This window comes from Phyllostomus discolor, chromosome 2, assembly GCF_004126475.2.
Source record: "Phyllostomus discolor isolate MPI-MPIP mPhyDis1 chromosome 2, mPhyDis1.pri.v3, whole genome shotgun sequence".
In the NCBI taxonomy this organism is placed as follows: Eukaryota; Metazoa; Chordata; class Mammalia; order Chiroptera; family Phyllostomidae; genus Phyllostomus; species Phyllostomus discolor.
In genome coordinates this window covers 160837314-160850934 of record NC_040904.2, presented here as the reverse complement: position 1 = coordinate 160850934, position 13621 = coordinate 160837314, and the positions used below count along the sequence as shown (strand labels likewise).

The 13621-nt window shown below is 43.7% G+C and overlaps 1 protein-coding gene across 5 annotated transcripts in view; it reads left to right on the top strand.

The window, feature by feature from the left end:
* RBMS2 (RNA binding motif single stranded interacting protein 2) overlaps positions 1–13621 on the top strand; it is a 47382-nt gene that overhangs the window by 17775 nt on the left and 15986 nt on the right. For all 5 annotated transcript variants that reach the window (XM_036018791.1, XM_036018788.1, XM_036018789.1 and 2 more), the window contains 4 exons: positions 3007–3173; positions 7773–7831; positions 8714–8805; positions 10190–10347. In XM_036018791.1, the coding sequence (XP_035874684.1) occupies positions 3031–3173; positions 7773–7831; positions 8714–8805; positions 10190–10347 (452 nt within the window). In that variant the 5' untranslated portion in view covers positions 3007–3030. The remainder of the gene's footprint in view (positions 1–3006; positions 3174–7772; positions 7832–8713; positions 8806–10189; positions 10348–13621) is intronic.

Below are 13621 nucleotides of genomic sequence, written 5' to 3'. Positions count from 1 at the left end.
ATTACTATTCATTGACAAGGCACCTGGACACCCAAGAGCTCTGATGGAGATGTACAAGATTAATGTTGTTTTCATGGTTACTAACACAACATTCATTCTGTAGCCCATGGGTCAAGGAGTAATTTTGACTTTCAAGTCCTATTATTTAAGAAAGATATTTCTTAAGTCTGTAGCTGCCATAGTTAGTGATTCTTGTGATGGATCTGGGAAAGCAAATTGAAAACCTTCTGGAAAGGACTCCCATTTTTTATGCCATTAAGAACATTTGTGATTTATGGGAAGAGTCAAAATATCAATTAACAGGAGTTTGGAAGGAGGTGATTCCAACACTCATGATGACTTTGAGGAGTTAGGCTTCAGTGGAGGAAGTAACTGCAGAACTAGAATTAGTGGAGCCCCAAGATGTGACTGAATTGCTACAATCTCCTGATAAAAACATATGAGCAATTGCTTCTTATGGATGAGCAAAGAAAGTGGTATCTTCAGATGGAATCTATTCCCAGTGAAGGTACTGGCAAGATTGTTGAAATGATAACAAGGGATTTAGAATATTATATAAACTTAGCTGACAGAGCAACAGCAGGGTTTGAGAGGATTGACTCCAATTTTGAAAGAAGTTTTATGGGTAAAACGCTATCAAATAGCATCACATGCTATAGAGAAATTGTTTGTGGAAGGAAGTCACTCAATGTGGCAGATTTCATTGTCATCTACAGAAGTTGGCACAGCCACCCCAGCCTCCAGCAACCACCACCCTGATCAGTCAGCAGCTGTCCACACTGAGACCAGACCCTCCACAGCAGAAAGGTTACAACTCACTGAGGGCTCAGATGAAGCTTAGCATTTTTTAGCAATAAAGTGTTTTTAAATTAAGGTATGTACAGCACATGATTTTTTAAAAACATAGTACTAATGCACACTTAGTAGGTCACAGTATAGTGAAATTATAACTTTTATATGCACTGAGAAACCAAAAAGTTTGTGACTTGTTTTATTGTAATACTTACTTTATTGTGCTGGTCTAGAACCAAACTAGTTCTGACTAGAGCCTAGATACCTGCAGTATCTCTGAGGTATGTCTGTACTGACAAAGATAAGAAAAATACCTGCTTTAACATATTTTAGCTGAGTGAAGATTTTTTTAAACAAAGGTGTATTTTTAGAAAGAGGGGAAGGGAAGGAGAAAGAGACTGAGAGAAACATCAATGTGTGGTTGTCTCTCATACGCTCCCAACTGGGGACCTGGCCTGCAACCCAGGCATGTGTCCTGATCAGGAATTGACCAGTGACCTTTCAGTTCACAGACCAGTGCTCAGTCCACTGAGCCACACCAGACAGGGCCTGAGTGAAGATTTTTAGTTTAAAGTTTGCTAACGGTCAGAGGCATGAACTATAAGAGGCACATTTCTTATTAAAATTCTTTAGGGGGAGAATTTTCCCTTTTTTATATTTATGGTTCTCTTTTTCTTTTGTTACTAATCCAATTCCTTACCACCACCACCACCACCAAAGTGAGAAAAAGAGAAAGAGAGATTGAGAGAGAGACAGAGAGAGAAAGAAAGAGAGAGAGAGAAACCTGGAGATGACACTGGCATTTTAAAGTAATTTCGAATAGATTTATACTATCCAGTGCTTTCAGCCAAGGGAGACCTGAAGTATTAGTGTGATACAGTAAAATGTACTGTGCTATAGGTAATTATGCAAATTTAGAGTGTTATAAACCAAATGTAAACACTAAAAGCCTACTTAGAGCATAAGGACATAAAATGTGCCGTGGAGGAATGGATCCATGTTCCAGCCAACCTGGTGTTTTGTCTCTAACAGCAGTACCTCAAGATGTTAAGCAGGGTCTGGTTGCCTGTCTTGGTATCAGTAGTGAAAGATTAGAGAAGTTTCACCCATCCTGGATTTTTGGCCCTAATAGGTCTGTTATTCATTTATTTAAACTTTTAAAACTTGTAACTGACTTATAGTTGACTAAACCCCAAATACCATTATAAAAATTTTATTTTTACTACCTGACATGGTAATTAGTATTTCATTTTATTTGTCTAACTTTATAATAATTTTCAAGCTTTTGCATGTATTTTACAGTTCTCATATTCTACAGTTTTATGAATAATCTATGTTCAATTTATTTATGCCTTTATGATTTAATAAATTTTTATTATTTGCTCTTCATCATTTTAAAAAAGACTTTATTTCTTTATTTTCAGACAGAGGGGAAGGCAGGGGGAAAGACAGGAAGAGAAGCATCAATGTGTGGTTGCCTCTCACATGCCCCCTACTGGGGACCCAGCCTGCAACCCAGGCATGTGCTCTGACTGGGAATCAAACTGGTGACCCTTTAGTTCGCAGGCCAGCGCTCAGTCCACTGAACTACACCAGCCAGGGCTCTTAATCATTGTTTAATGGAACCTAGATTGTATTAGTTTTGTCTTGTGACACAATTTTACTTAAGAGGTATACATTGCTGCCTATTACTGTGTGATGAAAACATCCCTCTGTAACAAAGCACCTTTTTTCAAAACCTTTAACAAGCTTATTTGGCCTCTCATTATTCCTGAAAGATAGGTAGGACAATTACATAATTACTTACTCTATGGCAGACAGGAATTCCTTCAGGTTTAGAGTTTTTGGGGTTTTTTTTGTTTGTTTGTTTTGTTTTGTTTTAATTTTATTTATTTATTTTTAGAGAGGGAAGGGAGGGAGAAAGAGAGAGAGAGAGAAACATCAATGTGCGGTTGCTGGGGGCTGTGGCCTGCAACCCAGGCATGTGCCCTGACTGGGAATCGAACCTGCGACACTTTGGTTCGCAGCCCGCGCTCAATCCACTGAGCTACGCCAGCCAGGGCGAGTTTTTGGTTTTTATTTTTAAGTCTCCTGTTGAGTTCATTGCTATTACAGATTGAAATCATTCTTTCTAAGGGGCCAGGATCTTCCTCATTCTCCAACATCTAAGTGAATAATCCTTTTTGACCTTCTGTTCTTCTTGTCTCCTTGCAGCCATATGTGTCATTGTCTCAGCAGATGGCACCACCCAGTCCAAGCAACAGTACCCCTAACAGCAGCAGTGGGAACAATGGAAATGATCAGCTGAGCAAAACCAACCTCTACATCCGGGGATTGCAACCAGGCACTACTGACCAGGACCTTGTCAAGCTGTGTCAGTCGTAAGTTGGGGTATGTGTGGGTAGGCTTCCAGGGACAGTATAGATTTGGTGATACTGGCTTCTTGCCAGATACTCATATCCTGAAGGGCAGTATTATTTTGCTTCTACCTCATAGTCATAAGGTTTCTCAGCAGCCCCTCTTAAAGAAATTCTACCTGCTACTAATATGTAAAACCTTTGTGTTTCTCTGAGGAAAGCCAGGATAAGGCTGGCCTTTGACGCCTAGCATATGACTTCCTTCCTAGCAGGTTCTAGAATTGATGATCTTGGTGGGAAGATTCGTATCCTTACACCTTGAATAGAAATGTTCAGGGTGTCCAAAGGCATTGATTAGAAGGCAGTGAGAGCCGGCAGTGGGGTGTAAGAAAGGGGGACTAGCCCATTGAATTATATACTCAGGAGAGTTTCTGCTGCTGGAGATATTCCTAGTGAACCAGAGAAGCCCTTGAATTAGTGGATAAAGAAGAAGGTGGAGAAAGAGGCTGTCACTTTGTGTTTACCCCCTAAAGACTTTTGAGGTTCTTCCGTGCAGATTTGAGTTGGGAGGTGGAGCTAACTACCATGGAATTAGCCCAGTTAAGAATGCTGGGAAGGCCTGCCAAGCCCTGGCTGGTGTAGCTCAGTGGATTGAGCACTGGCCTGCGAGCCAAAGGATTGCCGGTTCAGTTCCCAGTCGGGGCACGTGCCTGGGCTGCAGGCAGGTCCTCAGTGGGGAACATGTCAGGGGCAACCACACATTGATGTTTCTCTCCCTCTCTTTCTCCCTCCCTTCCCCTCTCTAAAAGTAAATAAAAATCTTAAAAAAAAAAAAAAGAATGCTGGGAAACTTGCAAGTGTGCAGAAATGCTAGCTCATTTCCTTCTGGCAGAAAAATATGTTTGTGCAAAAAAATAACAGAGTTGGGGGAATTATTAGAGGAAAATGTCTGGGGCGGGATGGGGACATTAATGGGGAGAAGGAAAACTGAATTTGGGTTAGTGAATGGCAGAGAAAAATCGGAATCTTCGATTATGTAAATTTACCAATTTAAGGAAACTTTGTTTCGAAGTATAACAAGTGTATGCAAAAATGCACAAATCATAAGTGTATTTTCAAAACAGTGAATGTTCACAAGGTGAACACCCTTATTGTTGCCAGATCAAGAAATAGAACATTACCAGCTCTTCAGATGCCCACCTCGAGATTACTGTCTCTTCCCTATCCCCAAAAGTATCTTCTTGAATATGATTAGTGCTACTATTAAATTGTACATGTCTTTTGGTGCACGTGTGCACACATTTATGGTGGGTATATACCTAGGAGTAAAATTGCTGACTCGTAGGATGTGCATTTGTTCAGCTTTTGTGCTATTGCTAAACAATTTTCTGAAGTGGTCAAAGTAATTCCAACTCCCACAACAATGTATGCGAGTTCCCATGGTCTAAGTCCTGGAGGGGCAGAACACTTTGCCCCCAAAATACAGCCGTATGAGGCATCAGATGCACTCTATAAATCCCTTCCTCTCCTGATGTAGTGGTTTGCAAATCATATGGGGTTTTGCTAACACCAGGCCACACAAACTCAGTCTCTTAAGGCAAGGTGTACATATCACACTGGTTCCTTTCCCTCAGCTTACCTTGCTAGAAAGGTATTTAAATGGAACTTAGCGTAGGACTAGTAATGTTTTGGGGGAATGGAAATTGGCAGAAAGGTTGGTTTATGAGGGAAGAGAGACTCCTATCAGTCTAGTTCCTTGATTTCCGCACCCTGTGTTTCTTGTTCTAAATTTTCAATATATTGTGCTACAAAAATCCCCTTACTCCATAAGACAGAGAAAACCATTCTATTTCACTGTACCTCTAGGCATTCATTTTGCCCTTTCTGCTGACTCTGAAGGGATGAAAATAGTCAGGATCAGCATGTGGGAGGGAAGTAAGGAGTCCAGGAGGGCACTGTGCAGAAGTGGGAATGAGGCCGGAAGCACAGGTGCTAGATGAGTTATGGCGAAAGGGAGGCTGAGGAGAGCAGGTGAGTCAACCCTCCCTGGTGCTTTGCGCTGGGAGTTAAACCTTTCTAGGAAGGGTGGTATTCCTATCTCCAGAAGGACTTCCTGCCTTTGTCCCACCCAGTTGTCTCTCTCTGGGTTGTAGGGGAAGTAAACGTGGCTGGATCCTAAGCCCTGGTGGGCAGGAAGGAGAGCACGGAATCTGGGACTAGTTCTTGTGGAGGGGCTCCTTCCTCTGAGGAGGAAGCAGCAGCCAGCAACTCAGCTGTTGCCAGCTGCCGTGGAAATTCTGAGCTCAAAGTCTCGGGCTGCTCAGACCACAGCAAGCTCCACCCTGGGGCCTTGCTAGGGATCGCAGCACGTGTGTCCTCTAGCCTAGTCTCACGCAGCTCTTCCTTTGCCTAAATTTGGGAAAGAACCCAAGTATGTAGCCCTGAAGGGCTAGGATTGCCACATTACCGCGCCCCCCCACCCCCCACATTTTGATGTGTTCTTTTCCCAGCCTCCAGGGCATTGCTCAGCTTATTCTTTCTAATTCATTGGGTCACAGAAACCCCACTGAAAAAGTTAGTGAGAGGTCTCCGAGGTGTAAAGCAAACACATCAATCATCCTACGTTCTTTAGGGTTAGAAGAGGTAGAAAAAATGCTTCTTTGGGGTATTGGTCTTAAATTCAGTCCCTGCAAAATATTTTCAGTTAAATCTTATACTTCTAGCTTTGTTAGCAGTACTTGTTCTGTCTCTTTAACATTTTCACCCTCCTGAAGTGGAACGTAGGGACTTTCTTCTAGTGGACCACTTCTGATACAATTCCTGACTTGTGATACTTCACTGCTCGAGGTCGGGGAGCTCCAAATGACTCCACTGCCAAAGTGTGAATTTCAAAAAGTTGAAAAACATGACTGTCATACAAGTTTAGGTGAACACATGCCAAAGATTCATTCTACTCGTTAGCGAGGGAACCAGCAGGATGGTAAAATGGGTTCACAGAGCGTTTGAGGGACTGAGTATTTACAGGTACTGGAAAAAGAATGTGCGATAAGATAGCTTGGTTACAGACAAAACTGTTCATGTCCTCAAGAACAAGGAAACAGTAGTCTTTGGGATTATCTTTTCTATTGGACAGAAATTATTTACATTTCTACTGGATAAAACGTACAAGGTAATAATATCTATCTTCACAAAATCTGAGCCCTAACTGGTAGTAAATAGTAAGTGAAACCGAAACAGCTCACTAGATAATGAAATATACTTGCAATTGGCCTTTTAGACAATATTCCAGAATGACACTGAAAGGATATGCACTCCTCATTTTGCCTCATTGTCAAGTTTTGGATAATTTTTTTAACACAGCTATTGCACCTGGTCTTGTGCCCACTCCCTTCCTAACACACTTAAATCTTGGCAATGAGAAATAGAAGTCTTAGAATACAGTAAAGCAGGAGAGGGAGCCATTTGCAGTGGATTGAAGTTGAGGTTTCTTGAATATAGTAACAATAACAGCAGTTAAGAATTTTTAAGTGTTCACCACGTGGCAGACATTCGTCCTTGATGTTCGTGAACTCCTTTTCCATTCCCCGCAGCCCTATTCTGGTTGTACAGATGGTGAGGCTGAGGCACAAAAAGGTTAAATGACTTGTCCAAGATCACACATGGCTACACAGTGGCAGAACCAGGACTTGAACAGAAGGAAGTTGGTTCACGTTGACCTTCAATCAGGGGCCATTAGAGGAGTAGGGACTGGAGTGTCAGAGTAGGTTTTCTTTTTTTTCTTTTTTTTTTTTTTAAGATTTTATTTATTTATTTTTAGAGAGGGAAGGGAAGGAGAGAGAGAGAGAGAGAGAGAGAGAGAAACATCAATGTGCGGTTGCTGGGGGTTATGGCCTGCAACCCAGGCATGTACCCTGGCTGGGAATTGAACCTGCGACACTTTGGTTCCCAGCCCGCGCTCAATCCACTGAGCTATGCCAGCCAGGGCTCTTTCTTTTTAAAAAAAAATTTTTTTTTTACTTATTTATTTTTAGAGACAGGGGAAGGGAGGGGGAAAGAGAGAGAGAGAAACATCAATGTGTGGTTGCCTCTCACATGGCCCCCACTGGGGACGTGGCCTGCAACCCAGGCATGTGCCCTGACTGGGAATCGAACCTGCGATGCTTTGGTTTGCAGCCCGCACTCAATCCACTGAGCTATACCAGCCAGGGCTCTCAGAGTAGGTTTTCATAGGTGGAATGGTGTTTGTCCCAAAGAAGATCAGTAATATCAAGGATTATTTTTAGTTTCCAAAGAACCCAGCCCAAGCTCTGCCCTGACACATTCAGCCACATGCGTGTCACCAAGCTTCTTTCCTGAAAAGACAGGAGTGTCTGTCTTTCCACCTAGTATCTGGGTCTTACTTGGGGAAGAATGAGAAGTGTGTTGGACTGCCGTTACCTTATTTCTTGTAGGCACCTTTGGGGATTAGGTTTGAATGGTAATCATGGCATTTTAAATTCATCTCTTCTTTGTGTTTATTATTCAGTTTTGGGTGGGGTCAGTTGTCCTAGTGGGTTCATCCACAAGTATGGGTCTCTCAGTCCCTGCACCCGGAGCATTGCTCTGCGTTTTCCTCTCCCTTAGATATGGCAAGATCGTCTCCACTAAGGCCATACTGGACAAGACCACAAACAAATGCAAAGGTGAGAAAACGGCTGCCCTTGGTGATGGGGAGCAGCTGAGAGTGAGCCCACCCTTGTTTCTGCCCTTTACTGCTGTAAGTCCCTGTACCCAAGGCCAGAGAGAAGTCTCAGAGGTTTTCAGGCTTAAAAGACAAGCAGATATTTAGATTCTTTGGTGACCAGATAGCTGGAGTTGCAGTGCTATTTGGGGGACCTGAGGCTAGAAGTCTGCAGAGTCTTGGAATCCCCTGGGCTTACTTTGGACCTCATGTTGCCCTGGATTGGATGGTGGACATGGGTAGGTGAGATGATTTCTCCTTGGCAAAGCATCGTAATTGCTTTTGATGGTGGTGGGGTGGATGGCGGAGGAGGTATTATTTTGTGAGGATTAAAACAGCTTTGTTGGGGTTTTGAGCAGTTTTTGGTGGAGATGTAAGAGTGGAAGGAGGGGGAAAGTAAGCAGGTTGGAGTGGGGAGGGGCCCCTTCCAGCAGTGCCCGGTTATCTGCAGCTAAGAGGCTGTGTTTCCTACATGCCTCGCATTTCTGGGCCGTGGCTAGAAAAGAGGAAGGGACTTTTTAGAAGTGGCGGGGGGGGGGGGGGGGGCGCGTGGTGCTGTGGGTTACTAAAGAACCTAGTTCCTGAATCCTTAGATTTTTTTTAAGAGGGAGTGAGAAAGGCAAGGACACCACAAGGACCTTACCACCCCTGGCGTTCTTAGCTTTAAAGTGGACCAGATCTTGCAGGGTTGGGGAGCACATGGACAATCACCCAAAACCTCTTCATTTCTCTCTCCCTGCCACTTCCCTTACGTGCATCATAATTCTCCTCTGTCTCCTGAAAAGCCCGGCCTCCCACCTCCCTCGTCCCCCCACCTCCCAGTGATGCTGTCTCCCCGTTCCAGGCTACGGCTTTGTGGACTTCGACAGTCCCGCGGCTGCCCAGAAGGCCGTGACAGCACTGAAGGCCAGTGGTGTGCAGGCACAGATGGCGAAGGTAAGGGTGCTACCCTGTGTCTGCCCCGCCCGGGGGCTCTGGTGAGCAGCCAAGGTCCAGTTCCAAGGTCTCCAGAGGGTTTGACAACGATGAGGTCGAAGGGCAGAGGCCAGCTGCAGTGCTCTTTGACTGCACCTGGCCAAAGGGAATCTGGGCTAGGGACCCATTCAGCAGCCCTTGGCTGCTGGAGGAAGATGGCATTCAAATCTGTGGGGGGTAGCTGTCAACTCTTTTCCTCTCTTCGAGTGTTATAAGTAGGCAAGAGGGTCGAGAGGCTTCTTCCCTTCCCCCTGTTGTTTCCCCATCCCCACCCTGGCCCCTCACTCCTCTACCAGACAGCTTGTGCTGGTTTTGCCACGTTGTCTGAAGAAGCCCGTCGTGGTCGTGCCTCTCAGAGGTTCAGAACAATGCTCTCCACCTCCCAGCTCAGTTCCCTGGGGGGGTGGGGGAGAGACACCACAGCAGGGAAGGAAACCGCCTCTCCTTCTCAGATCTTGGGCTTTTATTTTCATCTAGATTACTAGGAATCCAGAGGCTCTTCTCTCCCTTCTCTTAGGTGGGCTCATCCCCTTGCCCTTCTGAAGTAATTGTGAGCACTCCGTGTACAGCTAATGAGGCAGGTCTGCCAGCTGCCCTTTCCTATAAGAAAATGGGAGCCCTAAAGGGAAAGGCAGAGAGGAGCTAAGGTTGCTGGTGACCCACAGTCTGGGGCAGTGACTGGTTAAATTCTTAAGAATACAGCGATGGGAAGTTATAGTCGCTGTATACATTCTGCCCTCTGGAAGGGCTCTCCTGCCTCTTCCGTACAGAAGCCTGGGCAGTGGAGTCTCTGAGATGAGAGCTTTCAGGGCTCCCGGGTGACCCAGAGCGCTCCCCATGTGGCCCTAGGGCAGCCCGCAGCACGGCGCCTTCCCTTTCTCCTCCCCGCTCTCCCCTCTTCCTGTGTTTCCCTCCATCAGGGAGTGAACAGGCATTCCTACTCAGAGGAGTCTGCTGTGGCCGGAAGAAGGGGGAGGGAGGATTACTCAAAACAATCCAGCCCGGGAACGAGGCAGTCGCAGAGAATCCAGCCTCCGGGACAGGCTGCTGGGGGGAGGAGGGAGCGCTGCTCTGCCTAGTTCTTAAAGAAACAGACAAAACTTGACCAATGACTTGTATTATGGGCTTGTACAGTACTAGTAATATTAAATATGCTTTCAGTTTGTTTTGCCTGGATTCAATATACAACCCATGATAGTGGGACTCTGTTTTTTACAAATAGTTACAATTCTCTTTGTTTATGCGGCACCCTTCCTGTTCTCTCTTTTCTGAGAGATCATTTTGGGTTGATGGTGGGAGAGGGATAAGAGATGGGAACTTCATTTTCTCTCCTTTATTCCCATAGCAACAGGAGCAGGACCCCACAAATCTATACATATCAAACCTCCCACTGTCAATGGATGAGCAAGAACTGGAGGGAATGCTGAAGCCCTTTGGCCAAGTCATCTCCACTCGAATCCTTCGGGACACCAACGGAACCAGCAGAGGGGTTGGCTTTGCAAGGTGAGGGATACCGAGAATGGGAAATGATGCAGTTAATGCAGAATGTCACTTAGAGCCCTGGCCAGGTGGCTCAAGCTGTTTAGAGTGTTGTCCCAATCCCCAGTCAGGGCACAGACAAGAATCAACCAGTGAACGTATCAATAAATGGAACAACAAATTAATATTTTTCTCTATCTAAAATCAGTAAATAAATTTTTAAAAAATAATGTCACTTAGAAGGTCACAAAAAAACCCTGCCCCCTCCCCACAGGGACCAAACTATTGGCCAAAAGCACATGACTGTAGATCAAAAATTCATTTAATTATAGGCCACAATACCCACAAATCCATTTGTACCCTCAAATCTTTATTTTCCTCATTACTTCCTGCTACTCTAGCCTTTGCTCCTTTTGATACAGAACTAACTGGAATAAAGCAGTTCTGTATCTTATAGTTTATTGAGTAGTTTCTCATCCTATTCTGCCATTTAATCATTACTACAACCCTGTGCAATATTAATCTTCCATTTTATAGATAAGGGAACTGAAGTTCCCAGAATGAAGTGATTTGCCCAAGGTGTCACGGGAGTGGGTGGTAGAAGTGACGCCCTAATCCTTCTGGCTTTAAGATCAGTCAGGATGAAGTGGCTGATCTGATCTACCTTTTCAGATCCATTGAGAGACTTAAATTCTAGAACTAACTGTGCCACTAACTACCCATGTGATAGGAGACCTTTAGGAGCCTTGGCTTGCTCTGTGGGGGCTGATGTAGGCACGTGACTTTCTTGTGTTCCCGAGAGTCGAGAGTCGAGGAGCTCTCCAGGTGCCTGTCCTCTGAGCTTAGGTGTCCTCGCTGTTGTGGGGCTTCAGCTCGCCCGTCCCACTTAGGAAATGGTTATGCTTTTATTTATCTTAAGCTTTTGTTTGAAAGGAAATTCTGTTGTTGTTGTTTTTAAGTTTGAAAACTACTGGACTAATGTCCGTTTGTTTTTTAATGTCTTCTCTGGTCTGAGAGCACTCCCCTACTCTGGAGTGTTTCAGGCCTTGCAAACAAGGAATTGGGCTTCTCTAGCCAACTCAGTCTTGGTAGTGCCACCTGCTGGCGATCCCAAGTATAACTAGAGAAGTTCCTAGGCTTGTGGTCCTCAGACATTTTTGCTCCTGCACTGGGAGAGGGGAGGTTCCCAACGTGGTTGAGATCGTGGCCCTGTAGTTATCCTATTAATTTTTTCCCAAGATCAAAACCCCCCCAAATCCCTAATAGTTCAATTTATTAAGTAACTAAATGGTCTAAACAACTCAAAAAGTGTTCATATCTTAACAACTTTATGCCTATTTGAGAATATACACTGAAAGAGAAAATATTTTATTTCATCCTTAAATAACTGTCCATACTAATGGGCTGTGTGCCTGTTGGAGACTGCACAACTTCTCCGACCTTGGGATCGGATTTGATACTTCCCACCCTCATCTCCAGTTACAACACACTAGTTGTCTTATGGTACTTGCTTTTGTCATAGCAATCGTTGAAAAACCAGCTTTGCAAAAATACATTATCAAAAGGGTTGTTGAGTGAGCTACACAGTGTCCAACAGACGTTGCTGTGTTTTCTTCAGAAAGTCGAAGTGTTCCTTGTTGTGCTTCTGCTGGTACCCCGCAACGACCAGGGTGTCTCACAGCCCAGTCTGGGAACTGTGGCTTTGAAGACTTGAAAAAGCAATGAAATCTTTTGCGTGTTTCTACATTAATAACTACTAAAATATGAAGGTATTTTCTTCATATGTTTAGATTTTTTAAAAACATTTTATGTATTTACTTTTAGAGAGAGGGGAAGGGAGGGAGAGAGGGAGAAGCATTGATGTGGGAAAGAAACATCCATGTGTGAAGGAAACATTGGCTGCCTCTCACATCCCCCCAGCTGAGACCTGGCCTGCAACCCAGGCGTGTGCCCTGATAGGAAATCAAACTGGTGACCTCTCTGTTTGCAGGCCCTCGCTCAACCCACTGAGCCATGCGAGCCAGGGTGATTTAGATTCTTGCTAGGTATGATTTCCAGCAAATTATAAACATTGATATTTTAAATCAAGCTCACATCATTTTTCAATATATCCAGATGAGATCTAAATGTCCTAGCAATTGGATACACAAAATCGCCTGTTTTGAAAATACATAGGGCATTTCTTTAATTGTTCTCACCCTTACATCTTTCTTATAATGTTCCTTTTTTTCTTCTTGATCTTGTGTTTTTATTTCAATTGTATTATATCCTACTGTAAAACATCTTCATAGTTACAAGCCTTTTTGTGGATCATCCTGTCATACTTCTCTGCAATAAAAATATGTATATTAATTTTTTCCCAGTGGCCCTGAGGCTCTCTATTGTATTCACCCACAGGAAAATCCTCTTTGTGATTTTTAGTTCACAGTTGCCCCAAACAACGTATATATTTAAATACTGACTCAAAGTTTTTTATTGGAAATGCTTTTCCTATGACATGAATAAGTTTAAGTTTTATTTTCTTTAGATTTTTCTAATTAGGGCATGTAGCCATCAGTGAATATCGTTTATTGCTGTAACAAGATTGGGTTAATATCAGTTTTGTTCCTGTTTTTTGTTTCCATGCCAAGAAACTTTGTTCACATAAATAAGTAGACGGGAATGGAAAGAATTTTGTTAAAATAAGAATTTTTTAAATTCCTTTTGAGTCATTTGCCAAGAATCAGGGTAATCTGTCATGAAAATTGATTTTTTTATATGTCATTTGACACCTGGTCGAGTCCTCCAACTTCTGTTGGAAGGAAGAATTGGGACCATCTAACTTACAAAAAGATTTGTAGCTGTGTCGGTCTTCTCTGCCCTGCGTGGCGTTTGGGGATGAGTGGGAAGTCGAAGTCGTCGGGGAGGGGTGGGGAGGGGTGGCTGTGCGAGGCGACTTTGGCTTTGATCGTTGATCAGGACCAATCCCCCAGGCAGATCAGTTTTAGGAAAGCGTTTATGAAGAAGCTGAGGTTCTCAAAGTGATTCTCTTGAAACTCTATGTCTGTTCACCCCTTTGGAAAGAGTAAGGAGTAGGAGTAGCCCAGCTACAAACTTCTGCTCTAGGATGCCGAATATGTCGTTTTCTCTAAAAAGTTCCATTTGAGGCCTTTTATGGTGACCGCCTTCATACGGATGGTTTATATTTTTAGTGGTTATTGACACAGAAAATATACTGAGACCTACTTTAAATATGGAAAGAAAGGAGGATACTGTACCTTGTATTATTACATAGACCTTTACACTTAAAAAAGATTTA